At 42.9% G+C, this 22,500-nt stretch overlaps 2 protein-coding genes and 1 long non-coding RNA gene across 8 annotated transcripts in view; 1 reads left to right on the top strand and 2 right to left on the bottom strand.

The window, feature by feature from the left end:
* Window positions 1–458: 458 nt before the first annotated feature.
* On the bottom strand, window positions 459–3,777 carry LOC308595230. The gene is made up of 2 exons (XR_014011944.1): window positions 3,597–3,777; window positions 459–612 (listed from the first exon to the last, which is right to left on the bottom strand). It is a non-coding gene; the product is annotated as an uncharacterized lncRNA (long non-coding RNA).
* Window positions 3,778–3,793: 16 nt separating this feature from the next.
* Window positions 3,794–22,500, top strand: part of SHISA3 (shisa family member 3) — a gene marked incomplete at its 5' end in the record, with an annotated part of 67,249 nt that continues 48,542 nt past the window's right edge. Inside the window, 2 exons of one of the 2 annotated variants that reach the window (XR_014011740.1) lie at window positions 3,794–4,094; window positions 7,890–8,527. Coding sequence is in view for 1 of the 2 variants with exons in the window: in XM_081209109.1 (XP_081065235.1) it covers window positions 3,794–4,094; window positions 7,890–8,335 (747 nt within the window). Of the gene's footprint in view, window positions 4,095–7,889; window positions 8,628–22,500 lie in introns of those variants that run through there. The other variant, XM_081209109.1, reaches the window with a different exon arrangement.
* Window positions 17,147–22,500, bottom strand: part of ATP8A1 (ATPase phospholipid transporting 8A1) — an 84,561-nt gene continuing 79,207 nt past the window's right edge. For all 5 annotated transcript variants that reach the window (XM_081208731.1, XM_081208730.1, XM_081208732.1 and 2 more), the window contains one exon: window positions 17,147–21,849. In XM_081208731.1, coding sequence (XP_081064857.1) covers window positions 21,752–21,849 — 98 coding nt within the window. In that variant the 3' untranslated portion in view covers window positions 17,147–21,751. The remainder of the gene's footprint in view (window positions 21,850–22,500) is intronic.

Here is a 22,500-nt window from a genome sequence, read left to right as displayed (position 1 = left end):
TCCTATAGATTTGTTTTTAGGCACTGGAGAACAAGTAGAGAAAGGGCAGAATGGGAGATTGTCCATTGCAATTAATTGTTGGTCCCACAATGTCTGCATTGCTCCAGTTCCTAATATATGCATATTTTCTTTTTTCTTATTCTACTCCCCTCTTCTCAACAGAAAGCTGAAGAGAGACCAAGCAGGCATTCAGAATTAACTCCATCTTTTTACTGAGGTAAACAGAACGTCAACTTTGTCAGGAGGAAGACAGCTTAGCTTGTCAGATACCACTGAGAGCTTTCATCCAAGGGTTCCCACTGTGTGATAAGCAGCCTAGGCACTTTTGATTCACAATTTATCTGGAACATACAGAAATAGGCTTTCCTAAATATTTACCTTTATGGCCTGTCATGCTTGAAGCTGTATGCATTTCATAACTTGGTGGGTTTGTTGTGCAATATCAGGCTCATGAAGTGTCATGTTTAGCAGATTAATTTTATTAAAGCAAGTTTCTAGTCCTTCAGACCACTTTTTTTTTAAAGTGTTGGCTCAGTCTGCATAGATTTCAGAAGCCAAATGCAACCATGGATTCGGCTCCAAATGGGAAGGGTATGCATGAGTCTTCTGACACTGTTAAAAAAAATAAGAAAAAAGGATCGTAAGATATGTCATTGGACAAACAGCTTGACACCACAATGGCCACTTGTTTTTGGTGGACTTCTGGCTAGGATTTCTCCCCCTGGGGCCTCGGACCGCCTTCCTTTGAGGTTTTTAAGCAGAGGTTGGATGGCTATTTGTCATGGAAGCTTTAGCTGAGATTCCTGCCTTGCAGGGGGTTGGACTAGATGATCCTCGGGGTCCCTTCCAACTCTACAATGTTATGATTCTATGAATTGTTTCACACATTGCAAAAAAGCTAACACATGTTTGTACTGTGCATGCATACATACTGTGCACATACCAATCCCCACTCCTTGGCCTATGGACATGTTTTGCAAAGGGACCTTTCGCAGGCAAAATTGGATCTTATCATTCTTCCCCCTCTTTTAATCATTTTCCTCCCATTTTGGCTGTACCAAACTTTTAAAGAAATGGCTACAAAAACAGTTTTGGATGAGGTGCCTCTAGGCAGGTCTGACACAGGTGTTTCAGCCTGAGGGAGGCATGGCAAGTGCCCTGAGCGAGGACAAAACCCCACCTCTTTATTGTTTTTTGCAACAATTCTGTTTTTATTTATTATTATTATTCTGCGCCCCCTCACACTGCCCTAAAGGAATGTTTGGGACAGGGGGAAAAGTGGCTCTGTGGGCCTGGCTACAGCTCTCACACACACTTGGGCCTGCTTAAAGGCTTGCTGGAAAGAATTGCATTTACTTACACCGATTACACCCTCAGTTAGTTTTCTACGTACCGTATTTTTTGCTCTATAGTTTGGGGGAGGGGAAATAAGGGGGGGGAAATCTGAATCCCAGAAGCCAGAACAGCAAGAGGCGTCTGGCTTCTGGGATAGCCTCTTGCTGTTCTGGCTTCTGGGATAGCCACTGGGATAGCTAGTCTAGCTTTGCGCGAAGCCTCTGCAGGGCACGGGGAAACTTCATCCCCACTGCCCTGCAGAGGCTTTGTGGGACATCCCCGCTGCCCTCGAAGAGGCTTTGCGCTGCTAACCCCGAAGCTAGAACAGCGAGACGGAGCGCTGTGCAGCGCTCCGTCTCGCTGTTCTGGCTTCTGGGACAGCCTGTGAAGCCTCCGCAGGGCAGTGGGGTGCCTTCATCCCGCTGCCCTGCGGAGGCTTTGCGCAGCTAAGCCAGAAGCTAGAACAGCGAGACGGAGCGCTGCACAGCGCTCCCTCTCCCTGTTCTGGCTTCTGGCTTAGCCGCGCAGCCTGCATTCGCTCCATAAGACGCACACACATTTCCCCTTACTTTTTAGAAGGGAAAAGGTTCGTCTTATAGAGCGAAAAATACGGTAGGTAGCAAGACTTTTTTTCCAGCTGGAACTCATGGGAACTCAGTTCCAGCGCATCTCAGAGGGGCATCAGGTGGGCACCATTGTCATTATTACAGACCCTCCAAGTGTCCCTATTACCCAGAAACAGTAACAGGTTTACAGAAGCCATCCTGGTTTCTGATTTGATCCCAGAATGAGCCGCTTTTCCATCGGACGTCCCTATTTTCATCGGTGAACTGTTGGAGGGTATGGAGTTATGCGACCCCACCAAACCAAGGAGTTAAGTAACCTATACAACCTTTAGAAGACATAGGAAGGCAGCCCTATATAGGGAAGTTCTTTAAATGTTCCATGTTTTATTATGCTTTTATATATGTTGCGAGCCACCCAGGGTGGCTGGGGCAACCAAGCCAGATGGGCAGGGATATAAATAATAAATGTATGATGATGATGATAATGGAATAGGACGTCCCTATTTTCACGTTGGAGGATAAGTAAATCTGGGACTCATCACATACCAACAAATCACGGGCGAAAAAATCAGAGCCCAAGAAGAAGAAAAGCTGAAACATTTAAAATTTAAGGATGTTCAGGATAACTCACCACACGTGTAAGAAGCAGTGGCAGAAACTTTTTAATCTATTATCATGTTCTGCCACAACTGGAACAAATAAATCTGGGACTGCCCCTGGGCAATAGGGACAATTCCTTGTTTGTTTGTTTATTTAGTTGTTGTTGTTAATTATTATTATTTTGCGCCCCCTTGCAGTGGCGTAGCGTGGGGGGTGCAGGGGGGGCCGGCCGCACCGGGCGCAACATCTTGGGGTTAGGGTTAGGGGGCGCAAATCCACGGGTTAGGGGGCGCAAATCCACGGGTTAGGGGGCGCAAATTACTTGCCTTGCCCCGGGTGCTGACAACCCACGCTACGCCACTGCCCCCTTGCACTGCGCTCAAGGTCTGTTTGGGAAAGGGAAGCAGGTGGCTCCATGGGCCTTCTTGCCGCTCTCACACGCTTGGGTCTGCTTAAAAGGCTGGCTGGAAAGAATGACATTTACTTATTGTTATTACACCCTCTAGTTATTATTATCTATGTCATTAGCGGTTCTCTTTTCTTTTAATTAGTAAGCCGCCTTGAGTGGTACTAAATTCGTTCCAGAGGTCTGTTCTGAACCTGAAACTGTTCTGAACCTGAAGCACCACTTTAGCTAATGGGGCCTCCTGCTGCCACCACATGATTTCTGTTCTTATCTTGAAGCAAAGTTCTGAACCTGAAGCATCATTTCTGGGTTAGCGGATTCTGTAACCTGAAGCGTATGTAACCTGAAGTGTATGTAACCCGAGGTACCACTGTATATGTAACCACCATCATAATAACAGCATAGAATGGGTTGGGCTAGAGCCACGGTTCCCACTGTGGGGCAATTTGATTTTTAAGGGGGCATTTTGATATTTAAGGGGGGCAATTCCAGAATGAGTTATCAACAGTTAATGGCCTTTCCAGCTTCCTCCACTTGAACAGAAGTTCACTTTTTGAATAATAAGCACTATATGTCACGTGGGGGGGGGGTCAATCAAGATTTTAGAGATGCGTTGGTGGGGCATCCCCCCCCCAAAACAGGTTGGGAACCACTGGGCTAGAGGACCCTCGTGGGCCCTTCTAACGTACCCCGGAGGGCAAGGCGAAAACAACCAGCCCTGAGGCGCCCTCGGAAGGGGGAGCCTCGACGCCGGTGGCCCAGAGGCTTCGGCGGGGAGAGGAGCAGCAGGAGGGGCCGGCGGCGGCGGCCTGGAGCGCCGTCCCCGCCTTCTCCCTCCTCAGGGGGCGCCTCGGGGTGGGCAGCGGGAGTCGCCCGAGGGTCGGCCATGGGCCCGGGCGCGTGGCTGCGCTGCCTGGCGCTGGGCTGCTGCTGCCTGGCCGGGCGGTGGGGCGGCCCGGCGGTGGCGGCGGCGCTGGGCGGCGGCGAGTACTGCCACGGCTGGGTGGACGCGCGCGGCGCCTACTCGGCCGGCTTCGCCTGCCCCGAGCGCTTCGACGCGCCCGACGCCGCCATCTGCTGCGGCTCGTGCGCCCTGCGCTACTGCTGCGCCGACGCCGGCGCGAGACTCGAGCAGGGCGGCTGCACCAACGACCCGGCGCAAGCGGAGCAGCCGGCCGGGAGCGCCCGTGAGTGTCGGCCGGGAACCGCCGGGCGGGGAGGGAGGAGTGGGGTTGGGTTGCGGGGGAAAGAAGCGGGTCCCCGTGTGGCGTGGAAACGCGGACTCGGAGTTGGAAAGGGCGCCCTGGGCGGCATCTAGTCCACCCCCGGGCAATGCGGGACTGAATGCAGAGATTAAAGGGATCCTGAGAGTCATCATTTTAATGTTGTATTTTAATCTTGTTTTTAAGTTGTATTTCAATTAATTGTTTTATCCCTGGTGTTAGCCGCCCTGAGCCCGGTCTTGGCTGGGGAGGGCGGGGTATAAATAAAATTTAATAATAATAATAATAATAATAATAATAATAATAATAATAATAATAATAATAATAATAATAATTTAGTCCACCCCCATGCAATGCAGGACTAAATGCAGAGTTGGAAGGGATCCTGAGAGTCATCATTTTAATGTTGTATTTTAATCTTGTTTTTAAGTTGTATTTCAATTAATTGTTTTATACCTGGTGTTAGCCACCCTGAGCCCGGTCTTGGCTGGGGAGGGCGGGGTATAAATAAAATTTAATAATAATAATAATCTAGTCCACTCCGTGCAATGCAAGACTAAATGCAGGGATCCTGAGAGTCATCTAGTTGAACCCTCTGTGATTGCAGGAATAAATGGGATGTGTTAGGATCGTAGAATTGGAAGGGACCCCCGAGGGTTGTCTAGTCCAGCCCTCTGCAATGCAGGAATTTCAACTAGATCATCCATGACAGGTGGCCGTCCAACCTCGCCTTAAAAACCTTCAAGGAAGGGGTGCCCATCACCTCCCAAGAGAGGCCGTTCTCCTGTCAAACGGCTCATACCGTCCGAAAGTTACTTCTAATGTTTAGTCGGAATCTCCTTTCTCGTAAATTGAAGTCCTTGGTTAGTAGCAGGAGAAAACAAGCATGCTCCGTCCTCCGCCGTTTAGATATTGGAAGATGGCTGTCGTATCTCCTCGCAGTCCCGTCCTCATGCCCTGGTGCCTATGGATCCCACTACAAATCACCTGTTTCGATTTTGCCCTTCAGGCTGTGTGGAACCACAAGCACCTTCAGGGAGAGCAGGCAGCTTATGCGTGTATTTCCTTGGGCATAAATTTCTGCGGAACTTAGTGCGAAGAAAGTGGGCGCAAGTTGGCAGCCTTAAATATTCCTCCTGTATGGGTTCTCACCGTGTGCCTTGATGAAAGGAAAATTGCTGGGCTAAATTTATTTTTCACGCCAAGCCCTGAGAGTGGCTGCTCAGAAGTCCCAGGACTTTATTCCCAAGAGAGTTTGGGTAGCATTGAAATCCGCCTGTCTTTCTGGAAAGCATTCTAGCAGTTGTTGCAGGGTTACCTTTAATCTTAAGAAAACCCTGACGCCTTTTTCTAGCAAAAAGCTCACTGTGGTGTTTTAGAAAGCCGCTACATTGCATAGTCCTTAGCGCTTAGCTATTCTTTCTTTAACTAAATTATAGGACTGTTTAATTAGCTGAATTCATTGTAAAAGTTTTTTTATTTTTTTAAGTGGGGGTGTCTTTAAGTCAAACTCTGTCTAGAAGTGAAGGGCATTTGCTACCTATCCTAGGAGGTCAGGATCTGCCCCGAATCAGATGTGGGGTCATGTGTGGCACTGCTATTTTCACCAGTTATTAAGGGACAAAGGCTGCAATTCTGTGTGCATTTACGGAGGAGTATGCCCCATTGGACACAGTGGGACTTCTGAGTAAACTTGCACACGATTGCGCTCAAAATGTTATTCACCAGCCAAGCAGGTGGGCTTGGTAAATCCTCAAAAATATAAAGTCTGACAAGCGTTTTCCCCCTTCTATTAATCCCCCGAGAAAGGATCAGAGTCGCAGTTAAATAGCAGAGCTCATGGGCGATGCTTGTGAGAACTTTCCTAACTCCCTTGACTTTTAAAAAGGGTAGAAAGCAGCCCTTTCATGGGACACAAACGTATTCCTTCAGGTACATTGTATGGACTTACTACTTTCAAAGCTGCTATCTTGGGCAGTCGGCACTTGGATTAGAAAACCTTCAACCCATCATAAACTTTGCTGCTGTCCAGTCCAGGAAAGCAGCTTCAATAAAATAGAATCCCTTTAAAGCCCACCCCAAATATACTGCAGTAAAAGAAGATGCAATACAACATTATTGCAACTTTTATCTTTCCTTTTTGTTTTCCTAGATCTTCAGAATTGGATCACAGGGTAAATAGGAAAGTATTCAGGTGATGGGTATTGTGGATACCAGTTGCTGGAAACCACAGGAGGGAAGAGTGTTCGAATACTACTAGCTGGTTTCCAACAGGCAACTGTGAGAACAGGATGCTGGACTAAGGGGCCATTGGCCTGATCCTGCAGGCTCTTCTTATGTTCTTAGTATTCTCAATGTCCCCCAAAGCACATTGTTGATGTTTTGTAGGAAAAAGCCCAATTGCCCCACCTAATTTGAAAAGACACTCCCAAGCACAAAACAATAATAAAATATAGAACAGTCCCCACTGAAATCACAAAGATTGACATCAGATCTAAGCTCCCATAACAAGTAACTGTGTACAAGGCTGTAACCTTAACATTCAAAAGAGCAGAATTGCTCTACTATCCCTTTCAGAGTTAGGATCCCTGTCGAATCAGTGCACCTGCTGCCCCGTTTTCTGCATCTTGTAAAAAAATTGAAGAAGTTTGCAAATACATCCAGCAAATTATTTGCAGCCAAATTTGGGGCATCTTTCCTCTGACTTCCTATGAATTCATTGGGACTTATTCCCAAGTTAAAGTGTGCCTAGGTTTGCAGCTCCATTCACCAGTCTCACTGAGTTCAGCAGTGATCAGGACTGCAGACTTACCGGTAACTGCAACAAAATATTTATTTCACTGTCTTCATAAAAAGCCATTCTAGAGCTCTGGAGCTGTAGCGTTTTGGTTTAAGACATTTCCAGTTTTGGAATTTACATGTTCCTTTCATATAAAGGAGGGGGAAATGGCTGGAAACCAAAAGCACCCTTGAAAATAAGAGAATTATGCCAGGTTCTCTAGTGCAGTACTTTTCTTAGGACCATCTAAAAATAATAACCACAAGCGGTGAGATAGCCTTATGAATTCCACAGAAGTTTTTCTCAGGGTTAAACAGAAAGGAGAGGAAATGGGGAGCAAAGAAAAAGGAAGCATTTTGTAGCAAAGTAGGTTCAGATATGCCAAGTGGAAAAAATATTGTTGGAAATAGTTACTATTCTAACAACAAACAACTTTCAAGTAGGGAAAGTTTCCTGGATACAGGGTTAGAATCGCTTGAACTAACTGGGGAATACTAGTAGAGGGTGGAATCATTGATCGCAAACTTTTTTTTAAAAAAACAACAACTTGTCCAATGAGATTTTTGTTCCATGTGTGGAAATTAGAGGCTGACTAGAAAAAAAAATGGATTGGTGCAGGAATTGGTTGAGATCTGAGTAAGAAGAATTTAGATGCTTGCAGTTAGAATTTTAGCTGGGGTTGGATCCAGACTCAGTTTGTTGAACGTAGGCATCATCCAAATCAATTGGACAAGCTCATCTTAGCTTAAATTATGTCCCATTGATTTGATTGGAAACGAAGTGGAACTAATTTAGTCTGGCTCCAACCCATTAGTGAGTGACCCAGAGAATTAGTGTCAGGTATGCTATCAAGACTGATTATTGTGCCATAATCTTTGCGAAGCCCTTTGTTCGAAAACGGAAGAATATAAGCAATGATTTTCTAATGCACAAAGCCTGGCTATATTCTGTTCATAATTTATTTTTCCCATCTCGCTCAGAACCAGTCTATGTGCCGTTCCTGATCGTCGGATCGATATTCCTCGCCTTCCTGTTTGTGGGCTCCTTTGTCGCCGTTTATTGCTGCACGTGTTTAAGGCCGAAGCAAACGCTGCCGCAGCCAATCCGGTTTTCTCTCCGAAGTTACCAGATGGAGACTTTGCCCATGATCCTGACCTCGACTAGCTTAAGGACTCCATCGAGACAATCTAGCTCTGCTGTCAGCTCAAGTTGCACAGCCGGCTCTCTCAGCAGGCTTGCATTTGCCAGGCCAGAGTCTATCTGTACAGCGGCACCTTCACCTCCACCTTACACGCCAGGCTGCTTGCAAATGGGCCACTCTGTCAGCCTCTCTCAGCCCTCTGGGTTTTTGGTGTCGGGACCATATTTCTCCTATCCTCTGGAATCTGAGCCGTCTCTAACTGGGAAGAGCGTTCCGGAAACTTAGCCAGAGCTGAGCAAAGCGTTCGAAACAACGCTTTTGCTAAGAAGCACAATGGACTCCTGTGTTACGTGGTTTTCATTGTGGTGTTCTCTGCTTACGGAACTGAAAATAACATGAATGGGTGAGTTACCCTTTAGAAAAAGTGTCAATTATTGCAGGAATTTTCGTTTGGTACTAGGACTTGCCGATCAGAAGGTCGGCGGTTCGAATCCCTGCGACAGGGTGAGCTCCCGTTGCTCAGTCCCTGCTCCTGCCAACCTAGAAGTTCGAAAGCATGTCAAAGTGCAAGTAGATAAATAGGTACTGCTCCAGCAGGAAGGAAAACGGTGTTTCCGTGCGCTGCTCTGGTTTGCCAGAAGCAGCTTAGTCATGGTGGCCACATGACTGTACGCCGGCTCCCTCAGCCAATAAAGCGAGTTGAGCACCGCAACCCCAGAGTCGGCCATGACTGGTCCTAATGGTCAGGGATCCCTTTACCTTTACTGGTCTAAAACATGTTGGACTTGTTGGAATAAAATGCACATTCTCAACTGATGTCAATTTGGAGCATATCTGCATTCAGAAAGTGTCACCTGACCAATGTGTGTCATTGTGTGAGTAAAGCTGCACATTCCTGCCTTGCAAGGGGGTGGATTAGAATAGATAATCCTCAAGGTCCCTTCCAACTCTACAATTCTATGATTTTGGTGATCTAATATGAGCAGAGTTCTGGCAGATACAAGGAAAACAAGACATTAAACAACCACATCATTTGGATAATTTATTTAGGCAATGGGTAGCATTAGTGATGGTTTCGATATAAACTTTAAACATATCAGTTCCAGATAGTGGGATATCTGACTGGATCATACCCTGCATTTTGTGTGTGTTTTAAATATAGGCTTACCTTAAAATAAATAAATCACCAGAATTAGTTTCACTTATTATAAAGGGAATAGTTTTATTCATAGATATTGGAAGATCATGTCACTAAAAGAACAATAATAAAATGAAAGAAAATTAATGGTTATAAGCCCCATTTTTTATTTTATTTTTAAAAAGGGTATCTTAACACTGAATTAAAGACACTAACCAATGCCAACATTTGTTGGGCCAGGAAAAAAGTGATGCACTGTTTTGAATGTGTGATAGCATAGACCGTTGTGCTAGGACAGTTTTACATGTGACAAGATTGCTGGGTATTTCACTAATAAGCAAACTTTAACTAAGAGTTTGTACAAAATTTCTCACAGTCAGGAGAATAAGTTGTAATAACATCTAAAAGCTATACAGTAATTTCACAGATGTGCAGTGTATAAAACATTAAAATGCCGAAGTAGCCTTGTGTATTTATTGAGTTTTTGTCCTGTGACTTGGAAGACAAAGCTGGGTACATAAAAGTTTTATTTTGTAAAATCCGCACTATCTAAAATAATGTTTAAGAACTGTAACTTAAAATGTATTGACAAGCTTGACAGTGTTTTGTAGTCACAGTTTTTCTCCCAATAAAACGCTCCACGACTGAATCAATATTTTGGTTGTCCAATATGTTTATGTTTTGAATTAATGGAAACATGGGGTGGAATTCAGAGTCTCACTAGGGAGATGCTTCCTCTGATGGAGCAATGTCGCCTCTCCTCCCCTTGTGACCTGTTTTGGGGGTTCTCCTGACCCCCACAGAGCTGTTTAGGGAGCTTGTGGGGAGGAGGGAAACCCCCATTGCGCTAGTGGTTCCCGCTAGCATAACTAGTTTACTTTCCTACAATTGCTTATATTTCTGAATTGGCAAAATGGCCTGTAAGACTGCTGAATTTATTGGCCTGCTGAGAGTACATGAAAACTTTTGCACAACTTAAAATGGTCAGAAATCAAAATTAACAGGTGTGTAAACTATTTACACTGGGGGTGGCTGACCTTTGCCCCCTCCCAAAGTTCCTAGACTGCAGCTCCCATCATCCCTGACCACTGGCCAGGCCGGCTGGGGCTTATGGGACTTGGAGTTGAACAACAGCTGGAGAACGGCAGGTTTCCCATCTCTTGTGCTGCATCTTAATTTTAAGAAATTGTTATTTTTAAATTTTCTATCCTGCCTTTTCTTCCCAAAGGAGCCCAGGTAAAGCAGTGTGTTTTTAATTTAAGAATATATGTAGAAGCAAGCTCCGTTATAACAAATGTGACAGAGTTTTGGCCAACTGCAGTTGTGTTCTGTTGTGTTTTTGAATACACCTCTGAATCTGTTGAGTAGCCAATTAAAGCAACAATTTCCTGTTTTTAATGACAACAACAACAATTTATTTATACCCTGCCCATGTGACTAGGTTTCCCCAGCCACTCTGGGCGGTTCCCAACAGAATATTAAAAACACAATAAAACACCAGACATTAAAAACTTCCCTCAACAGGCTTGCCTTCAGATGTCTTCTAAAAGTCAGATAGTTGTTTATTTCCTTGACATCTGGTGGGAGGGCGTTCCACAGGGCGGGTGCCACTACCGAGAAGGCCCTCTGCCTGATTCCCTGTAACCTCACTTCTTGCAGTAAGGGAACCGCCAGAAGGCCCTCAGTGCTGGACCTCAGTGTCCTGGCTGAACGATGGGGGTGGAGACACAGAAATATAGGGTGGTTTTCCTCAAAGTAGACCCATTGAAATAAATGAACATGACTAAGCTAGGCCTGTTAATCTCCGTAGGTCTGCTGTGAGTAAAGCATAGTTGAATACCTCTCATAACAAGGAAACGGGTGAAACATACCCACATTTCTGCACTGATAACGATTTTTCAATTTTTTTTATTCTAGCTACTTAAATTCAGTGTGCCTGAAGTAGTTTGGCATTTCCATTTTCCCGTGTGTAAATATAGGGCTGAGCATGACCTGGATGTGGGGTTATCCATGTTGTTTGAGCAGTTGGTTTTTTCTCCCCTTTGGGAAACGTGCTATGATGCAGACCCCTGCAGCCAGCAGGATTGAACCCATTGCTCATCAGCTAGTGATGAGAGGACTCAATCCTGCTGGGTGCTGCTTCGAAGGGAATGCACTGTCAAAGCAGACCCTCCCCACCCCACCCTCAGTTTAAGTTTGATAGATGGGCAGGACCTTCCATTTAACAGCCACCTCATATCATCATGACACCAGGTGATGGGAAAGTATCAGAGCTGGCCTGTGGGTTTTGGAGGGATTTAAAGGTGAGGCCTTCTGGGCCAAGAAACTTCCCCATCCCTGGCTTAACCAACCAACCAACCAACCAACCAACCAACCAACCAACCAACCAATATGTCTCATTACCTTTATCCCTCAGTCTGATCAAGAATAAATACACACCACTGTAGATCTGGGGAACCCAGTGCCCCAAGTGGATTTCTACAGCCTTTCCTTCCTCCAGCAGTTCCTGATATCACCTGCAAAGTTGTCCCCGAGGGTCAGGTGACCCTTCAAAGCGACATGTCAAGAGGTGAAGGTAGATGCTGGTGTTTGGGGGGCAGGAACAGAAGCTGGAGAACGTCCTTCAGAAGTGTCTTGCATGCTTCTTCCACAAGGTTCCTCTGGATTTTTACTTGCATTTCCAATAAGCTTCTGTGTCTGACATGCAAAGGAAGAGCTTTAGTTTGACCCAGGATTCAGCTCTAGATCTTTTTCAATACCAGTTTTGGAAGGTAAGCACCTGTGAACAAAGGGAAATGCCATCAGCACCGATCAAGCATGGTTCTTCTTGCACAGATGGCATTAGCAACAGGACTTTCCACTCAAGAATCTGGATTTGAGCACTGACACTTCTCTCCCCCCCATATTTATTTATTTATTTATTTATTTATTTTTATTATTATTATTATTATTATTATTATTATTATTATTGATTTTCAACAAATATAAACACAACAAAGAAGTGCCCCTTCTGCCTTCTTCCCAGAAGAGGTGATCAATTTATCAAGTCCCGCCCAAACCTTGTTTGTAAACTCATTGGATGCCAGTCCATGGATGGATGTTCATTAGATAATTTCAGAAAGGTATACTGAATTGCAACGAAGTCCTCCACATCACATTTGCTGTTCAGAGCATGCCACCGCTAAAAAACAAGGTTCCTTGTATCGTAAATTGAGCTGGTCTTCTTTAAATATTGTCTATAAACCCAGATTTGGATTACACTGGAAATGTTGGTTTGTAATATTGCTTGCTTCTGCAGATACTCTGTCCCAGAATGACCGTGCATGTTCACATAACCACATGTGTAATGTTCTGCCAACTGTGTTACACCCTCTCCAACACATTGGCGAGGATGTTTTGTTAATGTACCTGAATCTTAACAGTGTTAAATGCCATCTATATATTAACTTACAAGAATTCTCCCTTATACGGGTAGACACTGATCTTAGAGCTTTGACACTTCTCTGAGAAACTAATCTCAACTACCCAGTCCTATACCAGAACTGGACAAATAGTTGTTACAACAGGGTGAACTTAATGCTATACCACTGAATCCTCACAAGCCGTGTCTTAATAGTTTAGGATTGCAGTTGCTGAGTGACAATCATTAAACAAATCCTGAAGTTCTCAATGAGTTGTTCACCTGTGGACTTGGCCATAGAAGATGCTTGAGAGCCATAGAAGATACCTGAGAAGATTTTCTTTTTACTTTTGAGTAAAAGCAAATAAAAAACCAAGCTGTTGTTATTTGAGAGCATTTTGCTGCTGCTATATAACTAGTTGCATGTCTAGACCCCGCAACCACCCCTCGTTGAGGAACAAAACACACCAGGACACAGATATTAGGTTAATGTTATTGGGCAAATTTTGGCCACAACTTTATTGATTACAGAATGTGAGCAGTATTGGCTTAGGCATTGAATGGACCTGACTATATCTGACTCCTGCCCGTTGCGCAGGGAGTCTGGTAAGGGTAAACCACCAGAAGGGGGAGCCCCGTCGATGAAGACCAACTCAAGCTCCCCCAGGTGTTCCCAATGGGGTTGTGTCATGGTCCTAGCCCCGCCCTGGACTTCGGACAAGATCCACATCCCCAGATTCCTTGCAAAGTTGTGACGATTGCTATGACGTAGGCAAAAACCAACTGGCTCGTGCCAATTTGCCAAGTGAAAAAATTCCTACCAGGCCCCTTAACGGCGACCAACCAAGGTCCATAGCAAGGCCAAAGAAGAAAAAACCTGTAAAATAAGGAGGGAGGGAGGGAGATTGAAGACGCGAACCAGGAGGAAGCCCTCCGGCTCGCGCCTCTGATTAAATGGTCCCGGCCACGCCCCCACCAGCCAGCGGATTGGCTGGCTGATTGTTGATGTGGCCGAGATCCCCAGGGCAACGCGGGACTTCGTCTCCTGTCCCTGTGGGAGAGTGGGTGGCCAGGTGGTCCACCGCAACTCCTCCCCACTAGGAAGTGGAACGGACCTTTGGATTTTAGCAGATTTAGACTAAAGCAATGCTCAGTTGATGACATTCCCAATATTGGGTGACAGATGTCAGATAACAGACGGACAAAGAGAGACGTTTTATAACCTGGCAGCCATCTCCTCTCCATATCTGGCTCAAATTCAGACTCGGAGGCCTGTGCAGACCCACCTTTTTTGCTTCTTCGTTTCTGCCTGAAGGAGAGAGAGGTTTTGGGCCCTGTGCCATTGGGCCTGGCCTGAGGGACCACAGATGCCAACCTGAATAAAATATGCAGGGGGGGAGGTAAGCCTTGCCCCACATAACTGATCACATGACACAGCACACACACACCATTTGAATGGCAATGACCATCAACTTGGGGAGAGGGGCTCAAATCTTTTATTGGGGGGCTGAAGGGACCTTGGCCCTTAGGAGTTGGCTCCTATGTGGAGGCAATGGTCCTACTTCGCTCATGCCCAGGGTCCTTGAGGGTCTTCCTGGCTCTGTGGGAATATTTGTTGTTTAGTCATGTCCGACTCTTCGTGACCCCATGGACCAGAGCATGCCAGGCACTCCTGACTTTCACTGCCTCCCACAGTTTGGTCAAACTCATGCTGGTAGCTTCGAGAACACTGTCCAACCATCTTGTCCTCTGTCGTCCCCTTCTCCTTGTGCCCTCCATCTTTCCCAACATCAGGGTCTTTTACAGGGAGTCTTCTCTTCTCATGAGGTGGCCAAAGTATTGGAGCCTCAGCTTCAGGATCTGTCCTTCCAGTGAGCACTCAGGGCTGATTTCCTTAAGAATGGAGAGGTTTGATCTTCTTGCAGTCCATGGGACTCTCAAGAGTCTCCTCCAGCACCATAATTCAAAAGCATCAATTCTTCGGCGTCCAGCCTTCTTTATGGTCCAGCTCTCACTTCCATACATCACTACTGGGAAAACCATAGCTTTAACTATACGGACCTTTGTTGGCAAGGTGATGTCTCTGCTTTTTAAGAAGCTGTCCATCATGTGGCTTCATCATGGCCTGCACTTCCTCCCAGGGCTCCTCAGAGGAGTGGCTGGGATGAGGGGGTGACGAAGATGAGGATGAGCTGAACCACCCCACCCACTTTATCCCTGATTGGAGTGGCAGGTTAGATCCCTAACTACCTCCTCATTCAGCTGCTTAAGGAACTTTGGGTAAGGCTGCCCATCTCCAGAGAAACCAGGCAGGGCATTTCAGAGCTGGGCATGATGTAGGTGCTCTCCTCAGCAGATCTCTCGAGACAAATCAAAGATGGCAGCCAGAGAGGCCTCCAGGGCAGGTTCCACTCATGAACTCCCTTCCTTTCCCTCAGTGAGGGATACAATGCAGATGCTGGGCCAGATCTACCACCTTCCATGTGCCCCAAGGTAAAAGACTTCTGGGAAAGGATTTATAATGAATTGAAAAAAGTGTTGAAAAACACATTTACTAAAAAACCAGAAGCCTTTTTACTTGGTATAGTGGGGGGTGAAATCCCCAAAAAGGATGTTCCTTTTTTTTTGTATATGCCACAACAGCTGCGAGAATATTGTTAGCGAAGAATTGGAAGAAACAAGCTTTACCAACTATCGAAGAATGGCAGATGAAGATGATGGACTACATGGAACTTGCCAAACTGACTGGGAGACTCTGAGACCAGAGAGAAGAGATGGTGGAAGAAGACTGGAAGAAGTTAAAGGAATATTTGAAAAAATATGTTAATATTTAAACCTTAGAATAGCTCTGGAAGTGGATATAGGCTGTAGGGTTAGAAGTAGAAGATAGGGTATTTTAAAATAGTATTATTTGTGATAAAATGTGAAGTTATTTTAAGTATAATTAAAAAAAATGATGGCTAGAAATTATGATACAGTGGTACCTCGGGTTACATACGCTTCAGGTTACATACGCTTCAGGTTACAGACCCTGCTAACCCAGAAATAGTGCTCCAGGTTAAGAACTTTTCTTCAGGATAAGAATAGAAATCGTGCTCCGGCGGCAGGGCGGCAGCAGGAGGCATTACCTAAAGTGGTGCTTCAGGTTAAGGACAGTTTCAGGTTAAGAACGGACCTCCGGAATGAATTAAGTACTTAACCCGAGGTACCACTGTATATGTAAACTGCTAAAGATGAAGTAAAATGAAAATCAGATAGGTGGGACTTGGGGAAACCAACTTAACAATGGTTAGAAAAATAAGGATATGACAAGAATTTGTTCGTATTGTTTGTCCTTTCTGTCTGTTTTTTATTTGTGTTATAAAAAGAATAAAAAAAAATTGGAAAAAAGGAGACTTACCACCTTCCTTCCGATCAGGAAGTTGATGTTTAATTTGTTCCTTGTTGGACAGCCAAACAACTGTTGCGTTCTCTGCTCATTTCAGCAGCCACACTCTTTTAAAATAGCTGTGGTACCCAGAGCACACGATGAAGTGGGCAAATGGAGAATTCCCTGCGAGCCCAGATAATAGGGCTTGGCTTCCAAGAGCAATGAGTGGGCTTGGGACACTGGCCAAACATTGCAATTCTTTAAGCACATGTGAATAATAATAAAACAAATCTCAACAGAACCCCAGCTAAATCACTTGTAACTTCCAGGGTGCGTTAGACCTGTCAGGCAAAAGCAAGTTGCGGTTACCAGTCAATTGTAGTAAGTGGTTTGCGGTTTTCAGTGGGGCTTGTACTGCATACTGGTAGAATTTGGAATTAATACTTTGATGATCAGCTTATTCAAGAATGCAGGAAAGCCAGGAATGGCTCCGACGGATAATTTTGTTCAAACTTGGTACCTGTTTATCTGTTGTGCAGCTCCAGTAATAACTTTCTTTCTGGAGGGGCACTTTCATTGTCAGGATAGGCTCCAGTGTTTAAATTGTATTGCACAAATGTAGGACTGTGGAGACATTGTAGTTCATTTTTTTTTTTTGCTTACATTTTCTTCATTGCCTAAAGGAAATCTTTAAGGAATATGCATACTATTTTTATTTAGAAGATATATCCATTTGTATTTTACTTTTATAGCAGGCACTGACTTTTTAATGCTGTAGCTTGTTTTTTCTTACCTCTTCTAAATGTTGGTTTCTGATTGTTTTACACTGGTATGTTCATGTTGCATGCTTTTAAAAGTCTACATATTCTTAGGCAAATAGTGTTCCTGTGTAATAAATCATCCTTTGGCTATCAAGCTGTGTTATATTTTAAAATTTTGTCTTCATTATACCGACTTACACTCTTCTATGAATGCCTTCACTGAATAATGTTTTTGATAAAGCATTCTTACTGCCCATGCTATCTCAGGTTTCTAATTATTTAGTAAAAATTGCACAATGTCACGTTAGTTAACTAAGAGACATCAAAACTAAGCTTTTATCGAGAGGATTTTAATTGCTCAAAATCAGACTAATGGAGTGTGCTTCTGGGAGAGGGTTGCGTTTAAGATGCGGACAACGCTTCAGAGTTTATTTAATGGCAAGGTTTATTTTTGAACAATTAGAAGACAAAACATTTAAAATTTGCAGTTCAAAACATGCACATTCACAAAAGGCCAATGACATGTAACACTGCATAGAACTGAATATATTACTAAAATTTAATAACGTTATAAAACAGTGCATTTGACATCCATTTAAAACGAAACCTGAGAAAAACTACCATAAACACGGAGTCAAAATCTCTTCACTCATGCAGCTTCACAAATTCCACAGCAGTTTCAGCAGTAATGGTTCAGTGGAGCTGGAAAGTCCTACTTTGCTTTGAATGCAGTCTTTTGATACAGTGCCTTTCAAGACGGCATGAAAATCAAGTTGCAGTAGAAAACTAATATTCATGTATTATGGCTTCAATTGTAGAACAAGAAAAAACACGGAAACATGATTTTGCTTTTACACATTCGGGCCACAGTTTCGTAGTTACAAAATATTTGAAGGGATGCAAAAGTCTGTGTTGGAACAACCTATAAAACGCAAAGTGACTCGATTACCTCTTTTTACTGTTCTCTTACTGTTTGAGTAGTCCAATTAGTTCAGTGGGCTGTGCACAAATTTTGGAATGCTACCCTTGGTCAACTTGTGTATGATTTTCCAAGTTCACATTCAGTACTAATAGAGAGAAGTTGTTAATTCAGTTGTTGATCCAACACTTGCTTTTGCTTACCAATACACACATGGTCTGATGCATGTTTGAACTGAAGGGAAAATAAATCATGAGCTTTACAGCACAGACATGCACCAGCTCAGATTCACACTGTGACGTTTTAACTCATGCAGACAGATTGATAAAACTTACTAGAACGACACCTTTTTTTTTGCACAATACATAAATGGGCAGAAAAAGAGGGGAGCTAAATACATGGTCCAAGACTCTAAGCAAACAATTCAAAATTAATTAATTGATGAAAACAGATGTCTTCCCATGTGAGACAGTGCAATCTTTCACCATTGCATTTGTTTAAATATTTCCTCTATTTTTATACAACTAGAAAGTTGCTTATAAATTTGTCAAAATTTCTCTGCAAAAATAAATCTAATACTAAGAAAAAACAAGTCCACTTATGGCTTCTCAAAGTGATTCCAATTAGCTGACGTTCTGGTTACTACATTCTCACAAGTAATTAAAATAATACCTATATGTAGGCGTTGATCTCTGAATGGCACCTTTTCATTCAATTAATGATTTTTTTTTTAAAAAAAAAAATTAGCGTGGAATTGTTGCACAGTACACCTAATACATACAAAACATACAACTTCCTTTCTGGATTTAATTAAGAGAAATGTAAAAGTTTAGAATTTCAAAACAAGTACATTATAGTAAAGTACTGTAACTTGAGTAGAGTAATTGTTTACTAAACCATTTTGCTTACCAACCAGTAGTCCCAAATATATATATATTATAATATATTCCTATATTATAATGTAATAAACCACTTATATAGCCTTTTGTTATGAAATGTGTTTGTTTGCAAATAACATATGTATTATATGTCCCGACTTTTGTTTAAATTGGGTGTTATGTTCTTTAGGAATTCCAAGTTTTTATTTAGATTTTAATATCGGGGGGGGGGGAGCAAACTATTAAAGACAGAACAAACACACAATCTTCGGGTATTGTGATAATGACTGCCATTAGAAAAATGACATCCAGTGTGTGAGAAATAGTATTTTTTAAAAGTTAAATGACATCAGAACAAAGATTAATTCAGAAGGGCAAAAATTAAAAATTAAGATGTGGAGCACTTATTCAGAATAGCCAAGATAAGCTGAATAAGCCTACATCTTCTTTAGAAAATTAAACATATATTTTTTTTAAAAAAAATAAAAGACGTAACATAATCACGGAGTTTAAAATCCCATGATGAAGAAAATGTGCTAAGAACAGTCTACTTTTAGGCAGCAATGACAGCCAAAATGAGTACCTATTGATTTGCAAATAAGGGTGGTCATAGAGTTTCCTGACCTATCGCTAATGTGATACCTATGCCTTCACCTTGATCCAGCAAGGGAGATCTGTTTGAGGTAACTGGATTGCGTGTGTGTTGAAATAGGTATCTGCATGCAGATCATTCTCCTGCGTCATTTGCATGCAAACTGCCATTTCATGCTTCAGGGAGGAGGAAGGGGACACACCTGCATCCAACACCCGCGATTTACATGGTGCATGTCAATTCTGACTGCTTAGCTGGGGTGTGGGAAATGAATGGAGAAGACACTCTTTTCTGATTACTGCTTTCAGATGCCCTAAGAGGCTGCATGGGGCTAGAAGCAAAGAACAGGTTATATGAATGAGCACATCGTTTCTGCTGAATCACGACGGATCGACTTCATTCACTGATTCTAAAAGGAAATATGCACTGCTTAGAATTGTACTTAAGTATTCTAAAAAGATTATCACTTTTTAATCGTTCACTTGGGAAATCTGTTGAAGGAGACGTCTCACTGAGAAAGGACAAGCCCCAAATTTTTGTTGTGTGCTCCAGGTCAAGTGATTTGGCCCTCCTTGCCGATTCATTCATTATCTATGCCTGAAGTAGCTTTTCTGAAGGCAATTTTGGGCTGCAAGATGGGAAGCAAGGCTGTTTTCAGAAAGGGTTTTTCTCTTTTGGACTCCTTTTTTCTTCAGTTTTATTTTCTGTTTAAATGTCACTTGTGAAAAAGAAGAGTGTCCTTGCCATTATGAATGAGTGCAACTGTGTATCACAAGTATATAAAATGTTCTACGTCATTTAAGAAATACAATGTTCCTATTAAACTTTGCTTTTCAAAAGTTGGACCATCGCATACAAATATTTCATTTATAAGAATATTTATATTTGTCTTTCTACAGGTAGAACAGTTGTACAGTGCACTCAAATCAGAGGTGAAACCTACTATATAAAATATGTATTTTAAATTAGACATACTGAAACGGCTTTGAAATGGCTTCACAGCAGAGCATATATTAATTTGCAGTATTGTATCAGATTCTGTTTCTCATCCGGATTAGATGAACTTATTTAAAAATACTGAATTACAAGATTTTGGGGGGTGAGAAGTTGAAATCTCACATTCCTGATTAGAGTATGAAACCTTTTTTGTTAGTTTACTTTCCTTGCTTTCATTAGCAGTTTTAAATCTTATGCCTTTCAAGATCTACACCTAAAAGAAGAAATATTGGTTAAAATCCTCAAACTTCAGCATAGTCTACTTTAAATCAAATTTGGGACTGTACACATATATTTGACAGCAAGACTAAATAACTGTCTTGTAGTGCAAACAGAAAGCAGTGCAATGCCGATGACTGGTTCCTCGTTCTTGTGAAACCCACCGAAATAAATCACTTTGTTTGTAGCAAGTTGCTCTGGCAACTTAAGTATGAATTAAAACCAGCATTTTCAAGCACACTACCGCTCCAAGAAAGTAAGAGCAAGCATTTGCATGTGTGCATGATACAACATTTTGATTTGGGTCCTATAAACACAAAAGAAGCTTGGGAAGAAAACTCACATGGGATTCATGCATGGTGCTCCGGCACTAGGTGTGAACAATGAGCAACATGGCTGGTTCTTTCCTATCTGTTTGTCAGAAAGGAAACTGGAGTCAAGTCACCACCTTTTCCTTTCTGGCTGGCCTTACAGGTAACCAGTGCCATTAAAATGAAAGTGTGCTATGTTGGGGATGGTGGCAGGGAAACACAACACTTTTGCAAACAGCCCGTTTCTGTGTACAGGTTTCCCTGGATCAGGTCCTTAGGAAGGGATATAAGGCAGACCAGCATTTGTCTATAATTCAAAGACACATGCCCCTTACATAGAAAATGGCTGCTGTGTTAAATGTACACATTTCTGTTAAATAAACATGAATGAAAGGCTTGTATAAGGCCAAAGGTGAAAGTGACCGCAGATCTGAAAAATCAATGCAATACAAAGCAAACAGTATCAAGTTCACATTATTGTAAAACTTTTCAAGTACAGAGTTTCAAGCATGCAATTCTTATATCACACTTGATGTTGCCACCCTTTAAAATTTCTCCGCAAATGATTACTAAGATGAGAAATATGGAAATTCTTTGGCAAACTTTTTAGGCTAGTTTGACACGTGTACCTTTAAATGTCTTGCTTTGAAATCTTACTTCAACACATAAATGAATATTTAAAAATTGTTATTTAGCACTTGTTGAAATCAAAGGCTAGGTACTTTAAATAATTCACCGCTCGCAAACCTTTGCAAAGGCGATGGTTGTCAATGTATGCTATGTCGAGTAATCTGGCTGTTCATTATGTCTCGGATATACATATAGGAACGTTACGTATTCAGCATCACTGTAAATAAGTAGATGGCAAAGGCTGAAAGCTATTTTCAATCTCTGCTTACAAAATCCAAGTAACACTTGTTGAAAATTTGGAGATGGTGTATTACAGTATAGTTGCACAGTGCTTATGTCTACTCAGTATGTGAACTCAAACTTCAGGGAATAAGAGTAACAACACACATCTTCCTCTAATCTGTTGCTGGACCTTGCTAGCAGACTCAGGAAATATATATTACTTTGCCATACTATGGCAAGAATTAGGGCTCAGTGTCATAGTCCTTCACCACTCATCGGGTCTTTGCTTTGTAGTATCGTAGGCTCTTATTACTTCCGATTGTGAAACAATCCCATTTTCGTCTTGAGAGAAGGCATAACCATCTGCAATTATAAAGGCAAACCGGAATGAGGAACAAGGACTACAGTTCTAGCTCGGCCGAAATATTTTCAAAAAGAATCACTCAGTTTAAATACTAATGTGCTAAGAAGCCTATTGCTAAGCACAGCCCTGACATATTACAGAGAAGCCGTGTTCTGGGTTTGTCAATTGTAAGGGAGCTTTTTAGCATGTTCAGTCATTCTTAGAAGCCCCCTTCAGACTCTTCAGGAAAGTTTGGGAAAGGAACAAGCTTAGATGCTGTGCACAGGGATGTTGGAAGAGGGAACCAGCAGTTCCTGCTCTACTGACTGAGCTGATCAATTTAAGCCTTCTTGCATTTGGCTGAACACCAAGAGGGCTACAGTCATTGATGGATATGATTAATGGTATAGCCAGTGCTTTCCCCCCCTAGAAATAGAGGTGGAGGAATTCTTCTTCTAGGGGCGAGCCAAAGTTGTTGAGGTTTTTTTGGGTGGAGACTGTCCCACAACCTCTGACACAAAGCCACAAGCAACATGCAGCCCACACACAGCTCTGGGCTGTTGGAATGCTACAAAGAGGAGCTGGAACGCACTGAAGAGGTGGTGGAACTCAGTTCTGGCAGAAAAAAGCCCTGTGTATATAACATTGGTGTTGTTCTTATTTGGCTTTTA

This window comes from Podarcis bocagei, assembly GCF_964188305.1.
Source record: "Podarcis bocagei genome assembly, chromosome: 9".
Taxonomy (NCBI): Eukaryota; Metazoa; Chordata; class Lepidosauria; order Squamata; family Lacertidae; genus Podarcis; species Podarcis bocagei.
This window is presented reverse-complemented; position numbering and strand designations above follow the sequence as displayed.